General features: G+C 63.6%; 3 protein-coding genes across 6 annotated transcripts; all 3 read left to right on the forward strand.

Moving 5' to 3' along the window:
* The first annotated feature begins 2 nt into the window (after positions 1-2).
* LOC104321681 (zinc finger protein 628) lies at positions 3-5901 on the forward strand. 4 transcript variants are annotated; one of them, XM_069774748.1, is made up of 3 exons: positions 3-133; positions 872-4970; positions 5121-5901. In XM_069774748.1, the coding sequence occupies exons 2-3, from the start codon at positions 882-884 to the stop codon at positions 5538-5540; spliced, it is 4509 nt and encodes a 1502-aa protein (XP_069630849.1). In that variant the 5' UTR covers positions 3-133; positions 872-881; the 3' UTR covers positions 5541-5901. The 4 variants fall into 4 exon arrangements, with proteins under 4 accessions (XP_069630849.1, XP_069630850.1, XP_069630848.1 ...); XM_069774749.1 differs by having other exon boundaries at positions 872-4910; XM_069774747.1 differs by having other exon boundaries at positions 872-3887; positions 3948-5901.
* A 1827-nt stretch (positions 5902-7728) lies between these two features.
* On the forward strand, positions 7729-16398 carry LOC138683232 (uncharacterized). Its single transcript, XM_069774780.1, has 8 exons — positions 7729-7814; positions 9823-9849; positions 10934-11248; positions 11329-11466; positions 12630-12950; positions 13690-13845; positions 14107-16254; positions 16358-16398. Exons 1-8 carry the CDS (start codon positions 7790-7792, stop codon positions 16396-16398), a joined length of 3171 nt encoding a protein of 1056 aa, XP_069630881.1. The 5' UTR covers positions 7729-7789.
* A 2423-nt stretch (positions 16399-18821) lies between these two features.
* Positions 18822-20784, forward strand: LOC138683233 (uncharacterized). Its single transcript, XM_069774781.1, has 3 exons — positions 18822-18996; positions 19617-20696; positions 20753-20784. The coding sequence occupies exons 1-3, from the start codon at positions 18822-18824 to the stop codon at positions 20782-20784; spliced, it is 1287 nt and encodes a 428-aa protein (XP_069630882.1).
* The last annotated feature ends 2154 nt before the right edge of the window (positions 20785-22938 follow it).

The following is a 22938-nucleotide window of genomic DNA, read 5'->3' on the forward strand; positions in this document are numbered from 1 at the left end:
GCGGCCCAGTCGGGTGCGCGGCGGCGGCGGGGGCGGGCGGGCTTGCGGCGGCGGGCGGCCGGAGCGGGCCCTGCCCTGCCTTGCCCTGCCCTGCCCCGCCGCGGCGGCGCCTTCCCCCGCCCCTTCCCGGCAGGTGAGCGGGCAGCGGGGGGCGGGCGGCGACGGCGGCGGGGCCGGGGCGGCGGCGGCGGCGGCGCCTGCGCGGGGCTGGGCGGCGAGGGCGGGGCCTGGAGGCGGGGCGGGGGCGGGGCGCGAGGGTAGGGCAGAGGGCGGCGGGGGCGGGGCCTGGAAGGGATCAGGGCTCGGCGGGGGCGGGGCCTGAAGGGGAAAGGGGGCGGGGCGTGAGGGGGCTGGAGGGCCGGCGGAGGGGGGCGTGGTCTGGAGGGGCGGCGGGGGCGGGGCCTGAACAGCTTTCAGGTACGGTGGGGGCGTGGCCTGGAAGGGGAAAGTTGGCCGGCGGGGGCGTGGCCCGGAGGGGATCAAGTTCCCGGCGGGGGCGGGGCCTGAAAGGCTTTCAGGTACGGTGGGGGCGTGGCCTGGAAGGGGAAAGTTGGCCGGCGGGGGCGTGGCCCGGAGGGGATCACGGCCCGGCGGGGGCGGGGCGTGAAGGAGTAAAGTGGCTGGTGGGGGCGGGCCTTCCTCGGGGTGGCCCCGCCCTTCGCAGGCCAGGCCACGCCCCCGCAGCGCTGCCAACGCGCTGGGGCTGACTCCTCCCTAGCCGCTGAGGCCACGCCTCCTCGCGGAGGCCACGCCCCCTCACCCCTGCTCTCAGCAGCTCCACGTGTCCGGGCCGGGTCCCTCTGATGGCGAGGGGGGGGGGGTGGTGGTGGTTGTCGCCCCCTGCCCACCTTCCCCTTATGTCCCCCCCCAGGGCTGTCAGCATGGCAGGAGCGACACCACCAGCGGGGCCAACCGGGTCCCGGACCAGTGGTCCGGGCACGGCCGACCAGCCCTACGCCTGCCGGGAATGCGGGAAGGCCTTCAGGTGGTCATCCCGCCTGGCCCACCACCAACGCAGCCACACGGGCGAACGGCCCTACAAGTGCCCCGAGTGCCCCAAGGCCTTCAAGGGCTCCTCCGCCCTCCTCTACCACCAGCGGGGCCACACGGGCGAGCGACCCTACGCCTGCCCCCAGTGCGGCAAGGCCTTCAAGCGTTCCTCCCTCCTCCAGACCCACCAGCGGGTTCACACGGGGCTGCGGGCTTTCGAGTGCGCCCAGTGCGGTCTCACCTTCAAGTGGGCGTCCCACTACCAGTACCACCTCCGGCAACACACCGGCGAGCGGCCCTACCGCTGCCCCGCTTGCCCCAAGGCCTTCAAGAACTCTTCCAGCCTCCGCCGTCACCGTCACACCCACACCGGCGAGCGGCCCCACGCCTGCCCCGTCTGCGGCAAAGCCTTCGCCCAAGCCACCAACCTCCGGCAACACCAGCGGGTCCACACCGGCGAGCGGCCCTACGCCTGCTCCCAGTGTGGTAAGACCTTCACCCACTCTTCCAACCTCCTCCTCCACCGCCGCACCCACACCGGCACCCGGCCCCACGAGTGCCCGACCTGCGCCAAGGCCTTCGTCTCCGACGCCTGCTTGCAGAAACACCTCCAGAGCCACGCCGGCCACGCTGCCATGCCGCCGCTCCTCCCGGCTCCCGCCGCACCGCCGGAGACGCTCTGGAGGTGCTCCGCCTGCCCGCTGAGCTTCACCAGCGAGGAGGAGCTGCTGGGTCACCAAGGCAGCCACTCGGTGACAGCGGTGACCCCCCCGGCTGCATCCCACCGCTGCCCCACCTGTGGCAAGACCTTCAAGAACAGCTCGGGGTTGGCCCGGCACCGGCACGGCCACGCTGCCGAGCGGCCCTTCAAGTGCGCCGTCTGCCCCAAGACCTTCACCCAACTGGCCGGGCTGCTGGGCCACCAACGCAGCCACCCCGCTGCTGTCCCACCTCGTCCCCCCCCCGAGGATCCTCACCCCCCAGCGGTGCCCCAGCCTGCCCCGGAGCGCCCTTACCAATGCACTGAGTGCGGCAAAGCCTTCAAGGGCTCCTCGGGGCTGCGTTACCACATGCGGGACCACACGGGTGAACGACCCTACGCCTGCCGCGAGTGCGGCAAGGCCTTCAAGCGTTCTTCCCTCCTCCAGATTCACCAGCGGGTTCACACGGGGCTGCGGGCTTTCGAGTGCGCCCAGTGCGGTCTCACCTTCAAGTGGGCGTCCCACTACCAGTACCACCTCCGGCAACACACCGGCGAGCGGCCCTACCGCTGCCCCGACTGCCCCAAAGCCTTCAAGAACACCTCCTGCCTCCGCCGCCATCGCCAGCTCCACACCGGCGAGCGGCCCCACGCCTGCCCCGTCTGCGGCAAAGCCTTCGCCCAAACCTCCAACCTCCGGCAACACCAGCGGGTCCACACCGGCGAGCGGCCCTACGCCTGCCCCCAGTGCGGCAAGACCTTCACCCACTCCTCCAACCTCCAGCTCCACCGCCGTACCCACTCCGCCGCCCGCCCCTACCGCTGCCCGCTCTGTCCCAAGGCCTTCGTCATGGCTTCCTACCTCCAGCGTCACCTCCGCACCCACGCTCCCGGCCCCCGTGGGACCCCCCGCCGCCCCCCTCCGCCCCCTTCCGAAGCCCAGACCTTCCTGCTGGTGCAGACCCCGCAGGGCCTGCAGCTCATCCCCAGCCCCCCGGCCCCTCCGCGGAAGCTCCTCCTGCTGCCCAGCCCCCCGGCCGAGCCCCCTGCTTTCACCCTCCTGCCCGCCGAGGGTCCCCCGTCCCGGACGGGGAAGGGTCCCCGGGCATCGGGATCCCCCACTGCCGGGCAGAGCATCCTGTTGGTACCCGGCGCGGGGCAAGCGCTGCCCAGCGTCCAGCTCCAGGCGGTGGCGGGGACCCCGGCGGGGGCCAGCGTCATCGTCCTGAGAGGTGGCGTTGGTGGTGTCCTCCCGCCGCGGGGACCGCAGGCCCCCGAGGTCACTGGCGTCCAGCTGCAGGCGGCCGAGGTGACCAATGTCCAGCTCCAAGCCCTGCCGCAACCGTTGGAGGTCACCAATATCCAGCTCCAAGCCGCCGAGGTGACAAATGTCCAGCTCCAAGCCACGGAGGTGACAAGTGTCCAGCTCCAAGCCCTGCCGCAGCCCTTGGATGTCGCCAACATCCAGCTCCAAGCTGCCGAGATGACAAATGTCCAGCTCCAAGCCCTGCCGCAGCCCTCCAAGGTGACCAACATCCAGCTCCAAGCCAGTGAGGTGACCAACGTCCAGCTCCAAGCCCTGCCGCAGCCCTTGGATGTCACCAACATCCAGCTCCAAGCTGCCGAGGTGACCAACGTCCAGCTCCAAGCCCTGCCGCAGCCCTTGGATGTCACCAACATCCAGCTCCAAGCCGGTGACGTGACAAATGTCCAGCTGCAAGCCCTGCCACAGCCCTCCAAGGTAGCCAACATCCAGCTCCATGCTCTGCCACAACCCTCGGACGTCACCAACATCCAGCTCCAAGCTCTGCCACAACCCTCGGATGTCACCAACATCCAACTGCAGGCCGCAGAGGTGACAAATGTCCAGCTGCAAGCCCTGCCACAACCCTTGGATGTCACCAACATCCAGCTACGAGCCCTGCCACAACCCTCTGAGGTCACCAACATCCAGCTGCAGGCCACTGAGGTGACAAATGTCCAGCTCCAAGCCCTGCCACAATCCTCCAAGGTGACCAACATCCAGCTCCAAGCCCTGCCACAACCCTTGGATGTCACCAACATCCAGCTGCAGGCCACTGAGGTCACAAATGTCCAGCTCCAAGCCCTGCCACAGCCCTCTGAGATCACCAACATCCAGCTCCAAGCCCTGCCACAGCCCTCAGAGCTGCCCGGCATCCATCTCCAGGCCACGGAGGTGACAGATGTCCATCTCCAGGCCACGGAGGTGCCCAGCGTCCATCTCCAGGCCACGGAGGTGCCCAGCGTCCATCTCCAGGCCACGGAGGTACCCAACGTCCAGCTGCAGACTACCAAGGTACCCGACATCCATCTCCAAGCCACAGAGGTGTCCAATGTCCCTCTCCAAGCCGCTGAGGTCCCCAGTGTCCCTCTCCAAACCACGGAGGTCCCCAGTGTCCATCTCGAGGCCACAGAGGTGCCTGACATTCATCTCCCGGCTACGGAGTTGCCCAGCATCCATCTCCAAGCCACAGAGGTGCCCAACATCCACCTACAGGCCATGGAGGTGGCCAACATCCAGCTGCAGACCACAGAGGTGCCCAATGTCCATCTTGACACCAGTGAGGTGCCCGATGTCCATCTCGAAACCACTGAGGTACCCGATGTCCATCTTGAAGCCACAGAGGTGCCCGGTGTCCATCTCCAGACCACGAAGGTGACCAATGTCCACCTGCAGGCCACTGAGGTGACCAACGTCCATCACCAAACCATGGAGGTGCCCAGTGTCCATCTCCAGGCCGCAGAGGTGCCCAGCGTCCATGTCCAGGATGCAGAGGTAACCACTGTCCAGCTGCAAGCCACTGAGGTGCCCAGCATCCATCCCCAAACCACGGAGGTGACAAATGTCCATCTCCAGGCTGCAGAGGTGCCCAGTGTGTGTCACCAAACCACTGAGGTGCCCAGTGTCCATCTCCAAGTCACAGAGGTGCCCAGCGTCCATCTCCAGACCACGGAGATGACCAATGTCCATCTCCAAGACACCGAGGTGTCCAGTGTCCATCACCAAATGATGGAGGTGCCCAACATCCATCTCAAGATCACGGAGGTGCCCAACATCCAACTGAAGACAATGGAGGTGACAAATGTCCATCTCCAGGCCACTGAGGTGCCCAGTGCCTGTCACCAAATGTTGGAGGTGCCCAGCGTCCAACTCAAGACCACAGAGGGGCCTAACATGCATCTCAAGACCACAGAGGAGGTGCCCAACATCCAACTCAAGACCGTGGAGGTACCCAACGTCCAACTCAAGACCTTGGAGGTGCCCAATGTCCAACTCAAGACCGTGGAGGTACCCAACATCCAACTCAAGACCGTGGAGGTACCCAACGTCCAACTCAAGACCGTGGAGGTACCCAATGTGCAACTCAAGACCTTGGAGGTGCCCAATGTCCAACTCAAGGCCTTGGAGGTGCCCAACGTCCAACTCAAGCCCACGGAGGTGACCAATGTCCATCTCCAGGCCGCAGAGGTGCCCAACGTCCAGCCGCAGCCCCCCGAGGTTCTTGTGGCGGGGGGGGGCCCGTCCCCCTCCCCGTCCCCGCAGCTGGCGGTGGTGGGGGCAGCCGGGGGGCTGCCCCCCGTACTGCTGCTACGGGGGAGTGGGGGGGGACCTGCTCGCCTCTGCCTGCAGGCGCTGGCCCAGCTGCCCCCCCCCGGACCCCCCCGAATCCTCCTGGTCCGGGGTGACCCAGTGCCGGCGAGCAGCGGTGGGGGGCAGCCCCCCACCCCAGCCCGGGGTGTGCCCGGGGGTGGCAGTAGTGGGGGGGGGACAGGGACGGGACCCCCTGCCCCGGAGCTGCCCAATGTCCCTCTGGTTCACACTTTCTGAGGGGGGGTGGGGAACCCCTGGGACCCCCCCCAAGACCCCCCCCTGCAGAGCCAGAGCTGGCGGGGGGGGGGGGCGCTCAGCCCCGGGGTCTCACTGATGCACATCTTCTGGGGGGAGGGGGCCGGACCCCCGGGATCCCCAGGATGCCACAGGACCCCCCAGGGCCCCCCCAAAGGCACCCAGGACCCCCCACCCAGGATGCCCCGTGGCTCCCCCAGCCACCCCTGTGGAGCCGGTGCTGGGGGGGGGGGGGGGGGGGGGTCGTAGCCTTGGAGTCCCGGGGGACGGGGGGGTTGGCCCCGCCCCCGGATGCCTGGGCCCGCCGTGGGCGTGGTCAATAAACGGTGCCCCGCCCCGCGCCGTGCGGCTCTTCCTTACCGGGCTGGGGGGGGGCCACTGGGGGGGCGGAGCCGTCGCTAGGGGCGGGGCTGTCGCTGTGGGAAGGTGTCGTCGCTAGGGGCGGGGCGTTGCTAGGGGCGGGGGCGGTGGTTGGGGTGGGATTGTTGCCCGGCGGTCATGGAGAGGGGGTGGGGCCGGGGGCGGGGCCTGTGCGATGCAGCGTGGCCTGGGCGGGTCCATGGGCGGAGTGGGGGGGGGGGCGCGGGAGGGACCATGGGGGAGCACTGCGGCGGGGGGGTGGAGGTTACTGGGGAACTGGGGGGTTTACTGGGAACACTGGAGAGGTGGGGTTGGGGGGGGGAAGGGAGTCACTGGGAGGCGGGGGGGTGGGGCTCTGAGGGACATTTGGGAGCAATGGGGAGGACAGGGGTCTGGGGGGGACAGGGGTACCCCAAATCCTGCCCCACTGCCCCCACAGCCCCGGCCTAGTGGGCCTGTGGCATCCCCCCCAGTACAGCCCAACTGACCCCCAGTATGGCCCTGCTGGCCCCCACTATCGCCCCAGTGTCCCCCCCTCAATGTGGCCCCACTGACCCCCCAGTATGGCGCCAGTAACCCCCCCCCCCAGTATGGCACCAGTATCCCTCCCAGTATGGCCCCACTGACTCCCAGTATGTGTTTGCGTGTGCCCATGTGTGCATGTGTGCCTGCGCACGTGCGTGTGCACGTGTGCGTGTGTGTGCATTTGTACATGTGCATGCACCTGTGTGTGCTTGCGTGTGTGCATGTGTGTGCACATGTGTGTACATGTGCATGTGTGCGTGCGCATGTGTCTGCGTGTGTGGGTGTACGTGTGTGCATGTGTATACGTGTGAGACAAGGGGAGTCAAAAGAATCTCAGTAGACATAATAAATGTGCACGTTTGCACATGTGTGTGCATCTGCACACGTGTGCAAGTGTATGTGCATGTGTCTGCACATGTCTGCATGTGTGTGCATTTGTGCATCTGAGTGCATGTGTGTGCATTTGTACATGTGCATGAGCAAGTATGTGCTTGCATGCGTGCCAGTGTGTGCACCTGTGTGCATGTTATGTGTGTGCGTGTGCATATGTGTGCATGTGCGGGTGTATGTGGGCACATGTGTGCATTTGTACATGTGTGTGCATGCGTGCACATTTGTGCATCTCAGTGTGCATGTGTGTGTGCATGCGTATGTATGTTTGCATGTGTGCATATGTGTGCATGTGCACACGTGTGTGAGTGTGCATGTCTGTGCATGAGTGTGGATGTCTCTGTGCATATGTGCATGAATACATGTGTGCGTGTGCAAGTGAGTGCGCACATGTGTGCGCCCATCTCTGCACACGCATGTCGGGGCAGCGGGAGGCCACTTGCACACATGTGTCGGGGTGGCAGGAGGCCCCGTGCACACATGTGTCGGGATGGCAGGAGACCGTGTGCACACACGTGGCGAGGTGACAGAAGGCTGTGTGCACACACGTGGCGGGAAGCCCCATGCCCACGCATGTCGAGGTGGTCAGAGGCCCCGTGCATACACGTGTCAGGGTGGCGGGAGGCCGCTTGCACACGCGTGTCGGGGCGGCGAGAGGTCGCGTGCAGACGTGTGGGCGCTGCACGTGTGTCCCCTGGGCGCCGCGTGGCTCTGGTGTTAACCCCCACCTGCCCTGACCCAAGCCCCACCGGCTTGGGGGACACACACACACACAAAACAAGGGGGACACTCTGCCCCCCGGCTCGGGGGGTCCCAGGGTCCCCCCCCCTCTGCCCCCAGCCCAGCCCCCCCTGTCCCCTGGACAGACGGACGGACGGACTGAGTCATCCTTGGCCCAGCAGCCCCATCTCGTCCTCCCCGCCCGCCGGCCGGCCCCATCGCCACCACCGCCCGCCATGGCCCTCGCCCTCCTGCTCCTGGGTGAGCCCAGCGGCACCGCCGGCGCTGCGCGGGCGCTGCGCTGCACTGGCACTGCGCTGGCACTGGCACGGGCGCTGCACGGGGTTGGCGTGCGTATGGCACGGGTATGGTGTGGGTGCTGGGTGGTGGGGGGGGGGGCGTTGAATACAGCACTGGGTGCTGCACGAGCGCTGGCGCTGCACCGGCACGGCACTGCACTGGCACGGCACTGCACTGGCAAGGCACTGCACCGAGTTGGCGTGCGTATGGCACGGGTACGGCGTGGGTGCTGGGTGGAAAGTTGAGTGCAGCGCTGGGCGCCACACGAGCACAGGGGCTGCACTGGCACGGGCACTGCAGTGGCACTGCACTGGCACTGGCACTGCACTGGTACGGGCACCACACGAGGTTGGCGTGCGTGTGGCACGGGTATGGTTGTGGGTGCTGGGAGAGGGGTTGAATACGGCACCAGCCACTGCCCAGGCACTGCGCTGGCACTACACTGCATGGGCACTGCAGCAGCACTGGCACAGGCACTGCATGGGGTTGGCGTGCATATGGCACAGTCATGGCATGGGTATGGTTGTGGGTGCTGGGAGGGGAGGTTGAATATAGCACCGGGCACTGCCCAGGCACTGTGCTGGCACTACGCTGCATGGGCACTGCAGTGGCACTGGCACTGCATGGGCACTGCATGGGGTCAGCTTGTGCATGGCACAGCTACAGATTGAGCGTGGTGTGGGGGCTGGGAGGGGAGGTTGGATATGTCGCTGGGCACTGCACTGGCACTTCACTGCACAGGCACTGGCACTGCACAGGGTTGGGTGTGCATATGGCACAGCTATGGCATGCATATGGTGTGGGGGCTGGGAGGGGAGGCTGAATACAGTGTTGGGCACTGCACTGGCACTGCACTGCATGGGCACAGTGCTGGACGTGGCACTAGCACTGCACGGGCACTGCATGGGGGGGTCTGGGCACTGCCCTGGGCACTGCAGAGGACTGGGTGCTGCACTGGGCACTGGAAGGGAAGGGCACTGCTGCGGGAGGGCACTGGGCAGGGCATTGCAAAGGGGCTGAGCACGGCACTGGGCACTGCAGGGGATACTGGGCACTGCGTGGGATACTGGGCACTGCGTGGGACACTGCACCCAGCTGGGGCTGTGGGACACTGCGGGAGTGGGGGGGCAGGTGCAGGGCACTGGGCACCGTGGGTGGTGCTGGGCACTGGGCAGGGCACAGGGCACTGGGAACTGGGCACTGGGAAGAGCACTGGGAATTGCACTGGGTGCTGTGGACCATGCTGGGCACTGGGAACAAGGCATGGGGCACTGGGAACTGGGCACAGGGAAGGGCACTGGGAATTGCACTGGGCGCTGTGGACCATGCTGGGCACTGGGAACTGGGCATGGGGCACTGGGAACTGGGCACTGGATGTGGGGCACTAAAGGCTGGGCTGGCAACTAAGCACTGGGCTGTGTGGGATACTGGGAAAACTGTGAGGCACTGGGCAGGGCACTGGATGTTCTGGGCTGTCCTGGACACTGGTCAATGGGAGGGGAACTGGGTAGGGTGAGCTGTCATGGGCAGTGGGCATGGGAGGAACTGGGGACTGGGAAGGGCACAGGACACTGGGCAAGGGGCACTGGGCAGTGGTCTCTGGTCAGAAGGCTGGGCACTGGGAAGGGCACTGGGCAGTGGTACTGGTATCTGGATACTGAGCACTGTGCACTGGGCGTGGGGAAGGGCACTGGTTGCTGGACATGGGGCACTGGGAAGGGCACTGGGCATGGGGCACGGGGCACTGGGCAGCACACTGGGAAGGGCACTGCATACTGGACACGGGGTACTGGGCACTTGAAAGGGCACCGGTTGCTGGTCACAGGGCACTGGTCACAGGGCACTGGGAAGGGCACTGGTCCCCACTGCTGAGTGCCCCAGGGACCCCCGGCCCTCGGGGATCCTGGGACAGGGTTGGGGTGCCTGGACGCCTGGGTGCCCCCACTCATCCTCTCTCCTTGGTCTCCAGTGGGGCTGCTGGGACCCCACAGCACAGGTACTGGGGTGGGGGGGAAGGGAGGTGGGGCAGCAGGGGGGGTGGGAAGGGGGGGCTGGCCCAGTGCCTCCCAGTGAGTGGGAGCTCCCAGGGGGTCCCAGTGACTGCAAAGGATCCCCGTGGGTCCCACTGTGGGTAGGGGCCCTGGGGCATGCAGGGGTCCCAGCAGGTCCCAGTGTGTACAGGGGTCCCAGTGGATTCCAGTGGGTCCTGATAGCTCCCAGCAGGCCCCAGCATGTGCAAAGGAGCCCAGTAGGTCCCAATTTGTTCAAAGGATCCCAATGAGTCCCAGTGAGGGGGAGCTCCCAGGGGTCCCAGTGAATGCAAAGGATTCCAGTGGGTCCCAGTGCATGCAGGGCTCCCAGTACATCCCGATAGGTCCCAGTGTGTGCAGGGCTCCCAGTACATCCCAATAGATGCCAGTGCTTGCAGGGCTCCCAGTACATCCCAATAGGTCCCAGTGTCTACGGGGCTCCCAGTACAACTGGACAGGTCCCAGTGCGTGCAGGGGTCCCATTACGTCCTGATAGGTCCCAGTGTGCACAGGGCTCCCACTACATCCCAGTAGGTCCCAGTGTGTGCAGGGTTCCCATTACGTCCCGATAGGTCCCAGTGTGTGCAGGGCTCCCACTAAGTCCCATTAGGTCCCAGTGTCTACGGGGCTCCCAGTACAACTGGACAGGTCCCAGTGCGTGCAGGGCTCCCGTTACTTCCCAATAGGTCCCAGTGCGCGCAGGGCTCCCACTACATCCCAGTAGGTCCCAGTGCATGCAGGGCTCCCAGTACATCCTGATAGGTCCCAGTGTGTGCAGGGCTCACACTACATCCCAGTAGGTCCCAGTGTCTGCAGGGCTCCCAGTACATCCCGATAGGTCCCAGTGTCTACGGTGCTCCCAGTACAACTGGACAGGTCCCAGTGCGTGCAGGGCTCCCAGTACATCCCAATAGGTCCCGGTGTGTGCAGGGCTCCCAGTACGTCCCCTTAGGTCCCAGTGCATGCAGCGCTCCCAGGGGTTCCCGGTGGGTCCCGGTGGGTGCTGGCGGGTGCCGTTGGCCCCGGTCCCTGAGCCCAGTCTGTCCCCAGGTCCTTTCCCAGTTCGTCTGGCCGGGGGCCCTGGGCGCTGCGCCGGGCGGGTGGAGGTGCAGCACGGCGGGCAGTGGGGCACCGTCTGCGACGACGACTGGGGGCTGCCGGATGCGGCGGTGGTCTGCAGGCAGCTGGGCTGCGGGGACGCCTTGGCCGCCCCGCCGGGAGCCTGGTTTGGCGAGGGCTTGGGTCCCATCTGGCTCAACGGGTTGCGGTGCCGGGGCACGGAGGAACGCCTGGTCCTGTGCCGGCACCGGGGTTGGCGTCCCCACGTCTGCGCCCACGAAGAGGATGCCAGCGCCGTCTGCTCAGGTGGGCTGCGGCGGGCGGGTGGGTGGGTGAGCGGGGAGGCCGAGCTGGGGACCTCTCCGCCTGACCGCCGCTCCCCACAGCTCACCGTTTCCAGCCCCTCGGCACCAGCGAGCACCCCTGGACCCCCACACCGCTGCCCACCGACACCCAGCCACCCGTTACGGCATGCACAGGTGCAGCCTGCACCGGTGCGGTGTGCACGGGTAAAGCATGCACAGGTACGATGCGCACAGGCAGAGCATGCACAGCAATAATGTGTGCAAGCACAGCACAGGCAGGTTACGGCACGCACTGGTGCAGGGGGATGCTGCGCACAGGTAGAGCATGCACAGATGCAGCGTGTGCAAGTACGGCACGCCCAGGCACGGTGTGCACGGGCATGGCATGCACAGGTACGGTGTGCACAGTCACAGCTGCACAGGTACACTGTGCATGGGCAAGGTGTGCATGGGCAAAGCGTGCACGGGTATGGTGTGCACAGTCATGGTGTGCACGGGCGCAGCACGCGCAGGTACGGTGTGCACAGCTACGAGTGCCTGGGCAAGGTGTGCACAGGCACGGCATGCACAGGTACACTGTGCATGGGCAAGGTGTGCATGGGCACAGCACGCACTGGTATAGTGTGAACAGGTACACTGTGCACGGGCAAGGTGTGCATGGGCACAGCATGCACTGGTACAGTGTGAACAGGTACACTGTGCACGGGCAAGGTGTGCACGGGCGCAGCATGCACAGGTACGGTGTGCACAGTCATGGTGTGCACAGGCACAGTGTGAACAGTCATGGTGTGCACAGGCGCAGCACGCACAGGTATGGTGTGAACAGCTACGTGTGTACTGGCAAGGTGTGCACAGGCACGGCATGCACAGCTATGGTGTGCACAGGCAAGGTATGCACAGGCACAGCATGCACAGCTACAGTGTGCAGTCATGGTGTGCACTGGCACAGCATGCACGGATACACTGTGCACCAGCAAGGTGTGCATGGACACAGCATGCACGGGTACACTGTGCACGGGCACAGCATGCACAGGTACAGTGTGCACAGGTACAGTGTGCACAGTCATGGTGTGCATGGGCACGGCGTGCACAGGTATGGCGTGCACCAGCAAGGTGTGCACAGTCATGGTGTGCACAGGCACAGCAAGCACAGGTACGGCGTGAAGAGCTACGTGTGCACTGGCAAGGTGTGCACGGGCACAGCATGCACAGGTACGCTGTGCACGGGCACAGCATGCACAAGTATGGTGTGCACAGTGACGTGCACAGTCATGGTGTGCACAGGCACGGCGTGCACGGGTATGGTGTGCACAGCTATAGTGTGCACAGGTACCCCCCCCCGCCATGGGGCCCGCACCGACGCTGACCCCAGCCTCTCTCAGCCACAGGGGGTCCGACCGTGCGGCTGGTGGGTGCCACGGGGCGCTGCGCCGGCCGGCTGGAGATCTTCCACGCCGGTCAATGGGGCACTGTCTGCGATGACCTGTGGGGGCTGCAGGATGCAGCGGTGGTCTGCCGGCAACTGGGCTGTGGGGCTGCCCTCGACGCACCCCGGGCAGCTTTTTTTGGCGAGGGCACCGGGCCCATCTGGCTGGATGATGTGCGGTGCCAAGGGAACGAATCGTCCCTGCTGGGGTGCCCGGCTTCTCCCTGGGGTGTCACCAACTGCCAGCACCGGGAGGATGCTGCCGTTGTCTGCGCAGGTACCCGCGATGCTGGGGGCTGGGGGGGCCGTGACTCCATGGGGGTGATGCAGTGGGCACACGGTCCCCGTACCCGTGCGGTGGTCCCAGGGCAGCGGGTGAGCACGGGGACACTGCAGCTGAAATGCAAACCCCGTGGGTGCGCAGCCCGCAGGGCGCAGCACGGCTGTGCTGCAAGCGGCAGCGGTGAGCGTGCAGTGCGTGGGCAGTGTGCGTGGGCAGGGTGCAGTGCGTGTGCGCGGTGCGCAGGGACACCGAGTCTGTGCAGCGTATGCCTGTGCAGTGCTTGCATGTGTGCAGCGCATGCATGGGCAGGGTGCATTGCATGCGTGCAGTGTGTGTGTGCAGTGCACAGGGACACAGAGTCTGTGCAGCGCATGCATGGGCAGGGTGCATTGCATGCGTGCAGTGTGTGTGTGCAGTGCACAGGGACACAGAGTCTGTGCAGTGCGTGTGTGGGCAGGGCGCAGAGCGTGTGTGCAGTGCGTGTGTGCAGTGTGTGTGTGCAGTGCATGTGTGCGTGGGCAGGGAGCAGTCTGTGCAGTGTTTGCCTGCGAAGGGTGCAGTGCGTGTGTGCGCAGGGCGCAGTGCGTGTGTGCGGTGCGCGGGGACACAGGGTCTGTGCAGTGTGTGTGTGTGCGCACAGGGCGCAGTGCGTATGCCATGCATGTGTGCGCAGGGCGCAGCACGTGTGCAGTGCACGCACTGCAGGGCTCACGCTGCTCTCCTCTGCCCGCAGATGAGCTGGCCAACCTGGATGTCCGCCCTGCAGAGCCCACTCCCCGCCAGCCGCAGATGAAACCAGCCCGGGTGCCCCCCTCCGCACGTCCCCGCGTCCCCAGCTCTCCCCGGAGCACCGCAGCCAGCCAGCCCACCGCAAGGACAACCCGCAAGGGTAGGAGGAACGGGAATGGGGGGGTCCCCGTCCCCCTCTGCAAGGTCCCAGGGAGCCGGCGGGTGGCTGGTTGCAATGTGGGACCCCAAGTTTTGCTACCCTAGCCCGGCTGCGGGGCTGGGGGCCAGAGCAGATTTGGACCAACCCTGCCTGCTGGGGCCCCTCTTCATGTTCCAGAGACCCTGTCCCCAAGCGATGTCCCCACCTCTGGCCCTGGGTGCCCCCCCAGAGCTGAGCTGAGTGACCCTATCGTTGCTGCAGGGCAAGGGGACCTGCTGTCACCGACGAGGACCTCTCCGCTGACCAGCAGCACCCAGCACCCTGCAGGACAAGGTCTGGCCAGCGCCACCCCTGCCACCCAGCACCCCACACGATGGGATGTAACTGGTGCCACCCCCGGCACCCAGCGCCCCACAGGACAAGGTCTGGCCAGCGCCACCCCTGCTACCCAGCACCCTACACAATGGGAGGCAACTGCTGCCACCACCAGCACCCAGCACCCTGCAGGACAGGGTCTGGCCAGCACCACCCCTGCCACCCAGCACCCCACACGATGGGATGTAACTGCTGCCACCACCAGCACCCAGCACCCTGCAGGACAGGGTCTGGCCAGCACCACCCCTGCCACCCAGCACCCCACACAATGGGATGTAACTGGTGCCACCCCCGGCACCCAGCGCCCCACAGGACAGGATCTGGCCAGCACCACCCCCACTACCCAGCACCCCACACGATGGGATGTAACTGGTGCCACCACCAGCACCCAGCGCCCTGCAGGACAGGGTCAAATTGGTGCCACCCAAGCCAAAGCAGGGCGAGATCCCATTCGTATCATCAGGATCACCCGACTCAAAGCAGAGCAGGATCCGGCCCGCATCATCCAGAGCACCAAGCCCAAGGCAGGACAGAATGCAGCTGGTGTCACCAGGTCTAAAGTGGGACGAGATCCAGCTGATACCATCAGGTCCAAGGTGGGATGGGATACAGCTGGCACCAACAGGTCCAAGGCAGGACGGTATCCAGCTGGCACCAACAGGTCCAAGACAGGGTGGCATCCAGCTGGCACCAACAGGTCCAAGGCAGGATGGGATCCAGTGGGAACCAACAGGTCCAAAACAGGGTGGCATCCAGCTGGCACCAACAGGTCCAAGGCAGGACGGTATCCAGCTGGCACCAACAGGTCCAAGACAGGGTGGCATCCAGCTGGCACCAACAGGTCCAAGGCAGGATGGGATCCAGTGGGAACCAACAGGTCCAAGGCAGGGTGGCATCCAGCTGGCACCAACAGGTCCAAGGCAGGATGGGATCCAGCTGGCACCAACAGGTCCAAGGCAGGATGGGATTCAGTGGGAACCAACAGGTCCAAAACAGGGTGGCATCCAGCTGGCACCAACAGGTCCAAGGCAGGATGGGATCCAGCAGGCACCAACAGGTCCAAGACAGGGTGGCATCCAGCTGGCACCAACAGGTCCAAGGCAGAGCGGGATCCAGTGGGAACCAACAGGTCCAAGGCAGGGTGGCATCCAGCTGGCACCAACAGGTCCAAGACAGGGTGGCATCCAGCTGGCACCAACAGGTCCAAGGCAGGATGGGATCCAGTGGGAACCAACAGGTCCAAGACAGAGTGGCATCCAGCTGGCACCAACAGGTCCAAGGCAGGATGGGATCCAGCAGGCACCAACAGGTCCAAGACAGGGTGGCATCCAGCTGGCACCAACAGGTCCAAGGCAGAGCGGGATCCAGTGGGAACCAACAGGTCCAAGGCAGGGTGGCATCCAGCTGGCACCAACAGGTCCAAGGCAGGATGGGATCCAGTGGGAACCAACAGGTCCAAGGCAGGGTGGCATCCAGCTGGCACCAACAGGTCCAAGGCAGGATGGGATCCAGCGGGAGCCAACAGGTCCAAGGCAGGGTGGCATCCAGCTGGCACCAACAGGTCCAAGGCAGGGTGGCATCCAGCTGGCACCAACAGGTCCAAGTCAGGACGGGATCCAGTCAGTACCATCCGCGTCACCCGGCCCAAAGCAGGGCGGGATCCAACCAGTACTGTACGGATCACCCGGCCCAAAGCTGGACAGGTCCTGGCAGGCACCAACCAGACCACCAGGGAACCACCAGGACGGGGTTTGGCTGGGACCATGCGAGGTACCAAGCCCAAGGCAGAGCGGGATCCAGTTGATGCCACCCAGCCGCAAACAGGGCAAGATATGGCAGTTGCCATCCAGTTCACCCAACGGCCAACAGGACAGGATCCCATTGATGCCACTCAAGCCAAAGTGGGGCAGGATCTGGTTGGTACCACACAAGGCACCAGGCCCAAAGCGAGGCAGGACTTGGCCCCCACCATGGTGGTCCCAGCAGGTGATACCATGTGGAGCAACCAGAACATGGGAGAGCCAGGTCCCGAAGGTACCCTGAAGAGCACACGTCCACCAGCAGAACTGGATGCAGATGGTACCAAATGGACAACACATTCTTCAGTAGATTTTGGTCTAGATGATACTCTGAGTAGCACAAGTCCTGCAGCAGAACCAGGTCCTGAAGGTACCATGAGTAGTACACATCTTTCAGTGAAACAGGACCCAGATGGTACCCCATTGAGCACACATCCTGCAGCCAAACCAGGTCTTGAAAGTACCATGAGTAGTACCCGTCCTACAGCAGAACCAGATCTAGAAGGTACCACAGGGACCGCACATCCTGCAGCCAAACCAGGTCTTGAAAGTACCATGAGTAGTACCCGTCCTACAGCAGAACCAGATCTAGAAGGTACCACAGGGACCGCACATCCTGCAGCCAAACCAGGTCTTGAAAGTACCATGAGTAGTACCCGTCCTACAGCAGAACCAGATCTAGAAGGTACCACAGGGACCGCACATCCTGCAGCCAAACCAGGTCTTGAAAGTACCATGAGTAGTACCCGTCCTACAGCAGAACCAGATCTAGAAGGTACCACAGGGACCGCACATCCTGCAGCCAAACCAGGTCTTGAAAGTACCATGAGTAGTACCCGTCCTACAGCAGAACCAGATCTAGAAGGTACCACAGGGACCGCACATCCTGCAGCCAAACCAGGTCTTGAAAGTACCATGAGTAGTACCCGTCCTACAGCAGAACCAGATCTAGAAGGTACCACAGGGACCGCACATCCTGCAGCCAAACCAGGTCTTGAAAGTACCATGAGTAGTACCCGTCCTACAGCAGAACCAGATCTAGAAGGTACCACAGGGACCGCACATCCTGCAGCCAAACCAGGTCTTGAAAGTACCATGAGTAGTACCCGTCCTACAGCAGAACCAGATCTAGAAGGTACCACAGGGACCGCACATCCTGCAGCCAAACCAGGTCTTGAAAGTACCATGAGTAGTACCCGTCCTACAGCAGAACCAGATCTAGAAGGTACCACAGGGACCGCACATCCTGCAGCCAAACCAGGTCCTGAAGGTACCATGAGTACACATCCTTCAGTGGAATGGGACCTAGATGATACTACATGGAGCACACGTCCTACAGCAGAACCAGATCTAGAAGGTACCATGAGGAGCACGCGTCCTGCAGCAGAACAAGGTCCTGAAGGTACCATGAGTAGTACACGACCTTCAGTGGAATGGGACCCAGATGATACTACATGGAGCACACGTCCTGCAGCTGAACGAGGTCCTGAAGGTACCACATGGAGCAGACATCCTGCAGCAGAACAAGATCTTGAAGGTACCATGAGTAGTACACATCCTCCAGCAGAACCAAATCGAGAAGGTACCACATGGAGCACACGTCCTGCAGCAGAACCAGGTCCTGAAGGTACCATGAGTAGTACACGTCCTTCAGTGGAATGGGACCCAGACGGTATCCCATTGAGCACACATCCTGCAGCCAAATCAGGTCCAGAAGGTACCATGAATAGTACACATCCTCCAGCAGAACCAAATCTACAAGGTACCACATGGAGCACACATCCTGCAGCTGAACCAGGTCCTGAAGGTACCATGAGTAGTACACGTCCTTCAGTGGAATGGGACCCAGATGATACCACATGGAGCACACGTCCTGCAGCAGAACAAGATCTTGAAGGTACCATGAGTAGTACACATCCTGCAGCAGAACCAAATCTACAAGGTACCACATGGAGCACACAACCTGCAGCAGAACCAGGTCCTGAAGGTACCATGAGTAGTACACGTCCTTCAGTGGAATGGGACCCAGACGGTATCCCATTGAGCACACATCCTGCAGCCAAATCAGGTCCAGAAGGTACCACATGGAGCACACATCCTGCGGCAGAACAAGGTCTTGAAAGTGCCACGAGTAGTACACGTCCTGCAGCAGAACCAGGTCCTGAAGGTACCATGAGTAGTACACATCTTTCAGTGAAATGGGACCCAGATGGTACCCCACTGAGCACACATCCTGCAGCCAAACCAAGTCCAGAAGGTACCACATGGAGCACACAACCTGCAGCTGAACCAGGTCCTGAAGGTACCATGAGTAGTACACGTCCTACAGCAGAACCAGATCTAGAAGGTACCATGAGGAGCACGCGTTCTGCAGCAGAACAAGGTCCTGAAGGTACCATGAGTAGTACACGTCCCACAGCGGAACCAGATCTAGAAGGTATCACATGGAGTGCACATCCTGCAGCCAAACCAGGTCCTGAAGGTACCATGAAGAGCACACATCCTTCAGTGGAACTGATTCCAGATGGTACCACGTGGAGCACACATTCTCCACCACAGCCAGGTCCTGAAGGTTCCATGAGGAGCACACAACCTGCAGCAGAACCAGGTCCTGCAGGTACCATGAGTAGTACACGTCTTGCAGCAGAACCAGGCCCTGAAGGTACCATGATGAGCACACATCCTGCAGCCGAACCAGGTCCAGAAGGTGCCATGAGGAGCACAGATCCTCCAGTGGAACTGGTTCCAGATGGTACCACATGGAGCACACATTCTCTACCAGAACCAGTTCCTGAAGGTACCATGAGGAGCATACATCCTCCAGTGAAACTGGGTCCAGATGGCACAATGCAGAGCACACATTCTTCAGTAGAAACGGGTCTGGATGATACCATGTGGAGTGCACATCCCACAGCAGAATCTGGTCCCAGTGGTGCCACACTGTATGCACGTCCTTCAGCAGAACTGGATGCCGATGGTACCACAAGGAGCACAGCTGCTTTAGCAGATTTCGGTCTAGATGATAGCCCGAGGAGCACACATCCTGCAGCAGAACCAGGTCCACATGGTACCATGATGGGCACACGTCCTGCAGCAGAACTGGGGTCAGATGTTACCACATGGAGCACACATCCTGGAGCCAAACCTGGTCTGGAAGCTACCATGAGGAGCACACGTTCTCCAGCACATCTGGATCCAGACGGTACAAAGCAAGGAATTTCTTGGAAAAAAATTTTCAGGAAAAGGATGAAATGTTGGAGGGCTGGGGTGGGTGGAGGCAGTAGGCAATAGGCATGGATAGACAGAGAGGGGAAGGAGTGATTGAATGGACAGAAAGATGGAGGGAGGGAAGGACAGAAAGTTAGGAGAAAGGGTAGCTGGATTGATGGATGGATGGCAAGGAAGGATTTGTAGGAGAATGGATGCATGGATGCAAGGAAAGAGGAATGGGTGGGTAGATGGATGGATGGACAGGTGGGTGGGTGGATGGATGGATGGATGGATGGAAGGGGTGTTCTTCATCCAGCACGCAGGGCAGGGGACCTGGAGGCAGTGGGACAGGGGCCTCACAGACCTCTGTGTCCCTTCCCTCCCCAGGTGCAGACCTGGACCCAGGCTCTGCTGGGGTCTCTGCTCCCCCCACAGAGCACCCATTACCCCCTCCATCGCAGAACCCCACCCTGATGCCAGGAACCCTTCCTGTCCTTGCAGTCCAACTGGATCCAGGCTCCAGCATCTCCTCCCAGGGCCCCCCAGAGGTCCCCAGCACCCAGAGCCCCACAGTGCCCACCCAGTCCCCTAAGGAGATCCCCAGCACCCAGACCCCCCCAGCACCCACGCAGCACCCCAAGGAGACCCCCAGTGCACAGAGCCCCTCAACACTTGCTCAGCACCCCATGGAACCCACAAGCACCCATAGCCTCCCAACACACCCCCTGCACCCCATGGAGACCCCCAGCCCCCAGATACCCCCAGCACTCCCTCAGCACCTCACAGAGACCCTCAGCACCCTAGTCCCCCCAGAACTCCCCCAGAACCGCATGGAGATCCTCAGCACGCAGACCCCCCCAGCACTGTCCCAGCACCCTATGGAGACTGTTAGCACCCAGCCCCCCCCAGCACCCCTGCAGCACCCCACAGAGACCCTCAGCACCCAGGCAACCCCTGAACCCCAGGAACACCCCATACTGCTCCTCAGCACCCAGACCCCCCTAGCACCCCCTCAGTACCCCACAGAGACCCTTGTAACCCAGACCCCCCCAGCTCAGCCTCAGCACCCAATGGAGCCCCTTGGAACCCAGACACCCCCAGCTCAGCCTCAGCACCCAATGGAGCCCCTTGGAACCCAGACACCCCCAGCACCCCTTCAGACTCTCCCAGAGACCCTCGGCACCCAGACAACCCCAGCACCCCCCCAGCACCCCACAGAGACCCTCAGCACCCAGACCCCCCCAGCACACCCTCAGCCCCCCCTGGAGCCCCTCGGCACCCAGACCCCCCCAGCACTCCCACAGCACCCCACTGAGCCCCTTGGCACCCAGACACCCCCAGCACTCCCACAGCACCCCACTGAGCCCCTTGGCAACCAGACACCCCCAGCACTCCCCCAGCACCTCACTGAGCCCCTTGGCACCCAGACACCCCCAGCACCCCCTCAGGCCCTCCCAGAACCCGTCAGTACCCAGACCCCCCCAGCACTCCCACAGCACCCCACTGAGCCCCTTGGCACCCAGACACCCCCAGCACTCCCACAGCACCCCACTGAGCCCCTTGGCACCCAGACACCCCCAGTACCCCCTCAGGCCCTCCCAGAACCCCTCAGTACCCAGACCCCCCCAACACTCTCACAGCACTCCATGGAGCCCCTCAGCACCCAGACAACCCCAGCACCCCCAGAGGTCTCCATGGAGCCCCTCAGCACCCAGACAACCCCAGCAACCCCTCAGCACCCCCTGGAGCCCCTCAGCACCCATCCTGCTCGCACCCCGACAGACCCTATGTTCCCTGGAGCCCCGTGCACAGGTAAGCCTCGGGGGGGGGGGGGCACAGTGGCGGGGGGGAAGTCCCGCCAGCAGACCCACAATTTCTAAGGTGACACCCCTGGGACCCCAGGTCTCTGGGGCAACATGGGGGTGGATGCTGGTGGTGGGGGAGATGCAGGGCTCCCTCTGCACCCCAAATTCTGGGGTTATTTTTTGGCGGGGGGGACACATTTGGGGGGAGGGCATCTCTCCTGGCTGTGCTTTAGGGGGTCTTAATGTCTCACCCCACAGGTCCAGCTCCACCAGCAGCGCCGCTGCCAGCCCACCCCGGAGCTGGGGGGCAGTGGGGAGGGGCGTCTGGCAGCTGCCCCCCCTGCTCAGCCCCCCAGCTGCAGGCCCTTCTGCAGGAGGTGCGGGGGCTGCGGGGGGACCTGCGGGCACTGGCCTTGACCCTTCAGCACCTCCTGGGGGGCTTTTCACGGACCCCCCCTGCCACCGGCTCTCAGCCGTGATGGGGTTGTGACCCTTCCAATTAGGTGACTCGGGGGGAGGGGGCTGCAGTGACCCCCAGATGAAATAAAGTGGGGCTTCACCCCCCCCAACCCCCCAATCCTAGAGCATCATAAGGTTGTGGGGTGATGGGATGGGAAGCATCAGTTTGGGGAGGGGATCAGCCCCTCCTCGGGCCCACCCTTGGGTGGGGAGGGTGACCTGGGGGGGTGTGCAAGCAGCAGACCCCCTTCTTTGGAGGGGGGGGGGCTGATCCTGCTCTCTGTCCCACACCCCCATCTCTGCCAGCCCCACGGCACCAGCCTGGCTCCCTCAGTGCTTCCCTATGGCACTTTGCTTCTTCCCCGCTGCTCCTCCTCCCGCTGCACCCCAAGGCCCTCTGTGGGAGGGAGCTTTAAAAGGGGGGGGGTCCCAGGCAGCTGTGTCATGGGTGTGCTGGTTTGGCCTTGGGCTGTGCCTCGGTGAGGGACTGGGGCTCATGGATGGGGGGGGCAATGGTGTGGGGCAGGGGCTTGGAGGGCCACAGGGCTGGGGTTACAGTTAGGGGGGGGCACAGCTGGAGGTGAACTTGGGGGGCACAGATCTGAGGGTGCACTTGGGATGCTGAGCTGGGGGGTCAACTTGGGGACACACGTCTGGGGGTGCACGTTGGGGGTTTTACTGGGGTGTGCAGGGTGTGGGATATCCCTGGGGTGGGTCTTGAGAGTCATTGGGGTGTGTGGGGTGTGGGGTATCTATGGGGTGTATATTGGGGGTCAGTGGGGTGTGTGGGGGTGTCCGTGGGGTGAGGGCTGGGTCCCTGCTCCCAGCTGTTCCCTCTCTTCCCCCAGCTCTGTGCTGCAGCGTTGTGGCTGGATCCAGTACGTTAGGGGGTCCCCTGGGTGTCCCCTGGTGACCCATATGTCCCCCTGGTGACACTTGGGGGCTGTGGGGTCAGTCACCATGGGATGTGGCAGGCACTGGGGCATGGACCATATGTAGGAGGGCTTGTACTGGGTGGACAGGGGCCATGCTGGGCAGACTGGGTTTATGCCGGGCAGGCTAGGCTTGTACTGAGAAGACTGGGGATGAGTTGGATAGACTGGGGCTATGCTATGCTGGGCAGACTGGGGCTGTGCTGGTCATACTGGTGCCATACATCTTCCCCCCGCCTCCCTTGCAGCATTGTGTCCTCCAGCCAGGGCACCCATCATCCTGCCCTGCAGATCGGGTGGCCGCCGTCGAGTGCGAGGGTGACCGTGCAAAAGGTTGGGGTGATGCTACCTTAGGTGGGGGGTCCCATGGGGCTGGCGTCACCCCGGTGTTCTTGCAGAGCCCGTCCAGCTGCGGTTGGTGGGTGGCCCTGGGCAGTGCGCCGGGTGGTTGGAAGTGAACCGCACTGGACAGTGGGGTACGGTCTGCGATGACAGCTGAAGCGGGACCAACAT

The sequence above is a fragment of the Haliaeetus albicilla genome, chromosome 32, assembly GCF_947461875.1.
Source record: "Haliaeetus albicilla chromosome 32, bHalAlb1.1, whole genome shotgun sequence".
NCBI lineage: Eukaryota > Metazoa > Chordata > Aves > Accipitriformes > Accipitridae > Haliaeetus > Haliaeetus albicilla.

What these genes read in the sequence shown, in the direction of transcription:
- LOC138683233 (XM_069774781.1), top strand. Translation starts at nt 18,822, where the DNA reads ATGAGGAGCATACATCCTCCAGTGAAACTGGGTCCAGATGGCACAATG. An exon ending in AGCAGAACTGGATGCCGATG is followed by an intron (nt 18,997 to 19,616) that starts GTACCACAAGGA and finishes TTCCCTCCCCAG; the next exon opens with GTGCAGACCTGGACCCAGGC. An exon ending in GGCCCTCCCAGAACCCGTCA is followed by an intron (nt 20,697 to 20,752) that starts GTACCCAGACCC and finishes CTTGGCACCCAG; the next exon opens with ACACCCCCAGCACTCCCACA.
- LOC138683232 (XM_069774780.1), top strand. Translation starts at nt 7,790, where the DNA reads ATGGCCCTCGCCCTCCTGCTCCTGG. An exon ending in CACGGGTAAAGCATGCACAG is followed by an intron (nt 11,467 to 12,629) that starts GTACGATGCGCA and finishes AGCCTCTCTCAG; the next exon opens with CCACAGGGGGTCCGACCGTG. An exon ending in GGGAGAGCCAGGTCCCGAAG is followed by an intron (nt 16,255 to 16,357) that starts GTACCCTGAAGA and finishes TACTCTGAGTAG; the next exon opens with CACAAGTCCTGCAGCAGAAC.
- LOC104321681 (XM_069774745.1), top strand. Translation starts at nt 882, where the DNA reads ATGGCAGGAGCGACACCACCAGCGGGGCCAACCGGGTCCCGGACCAGT.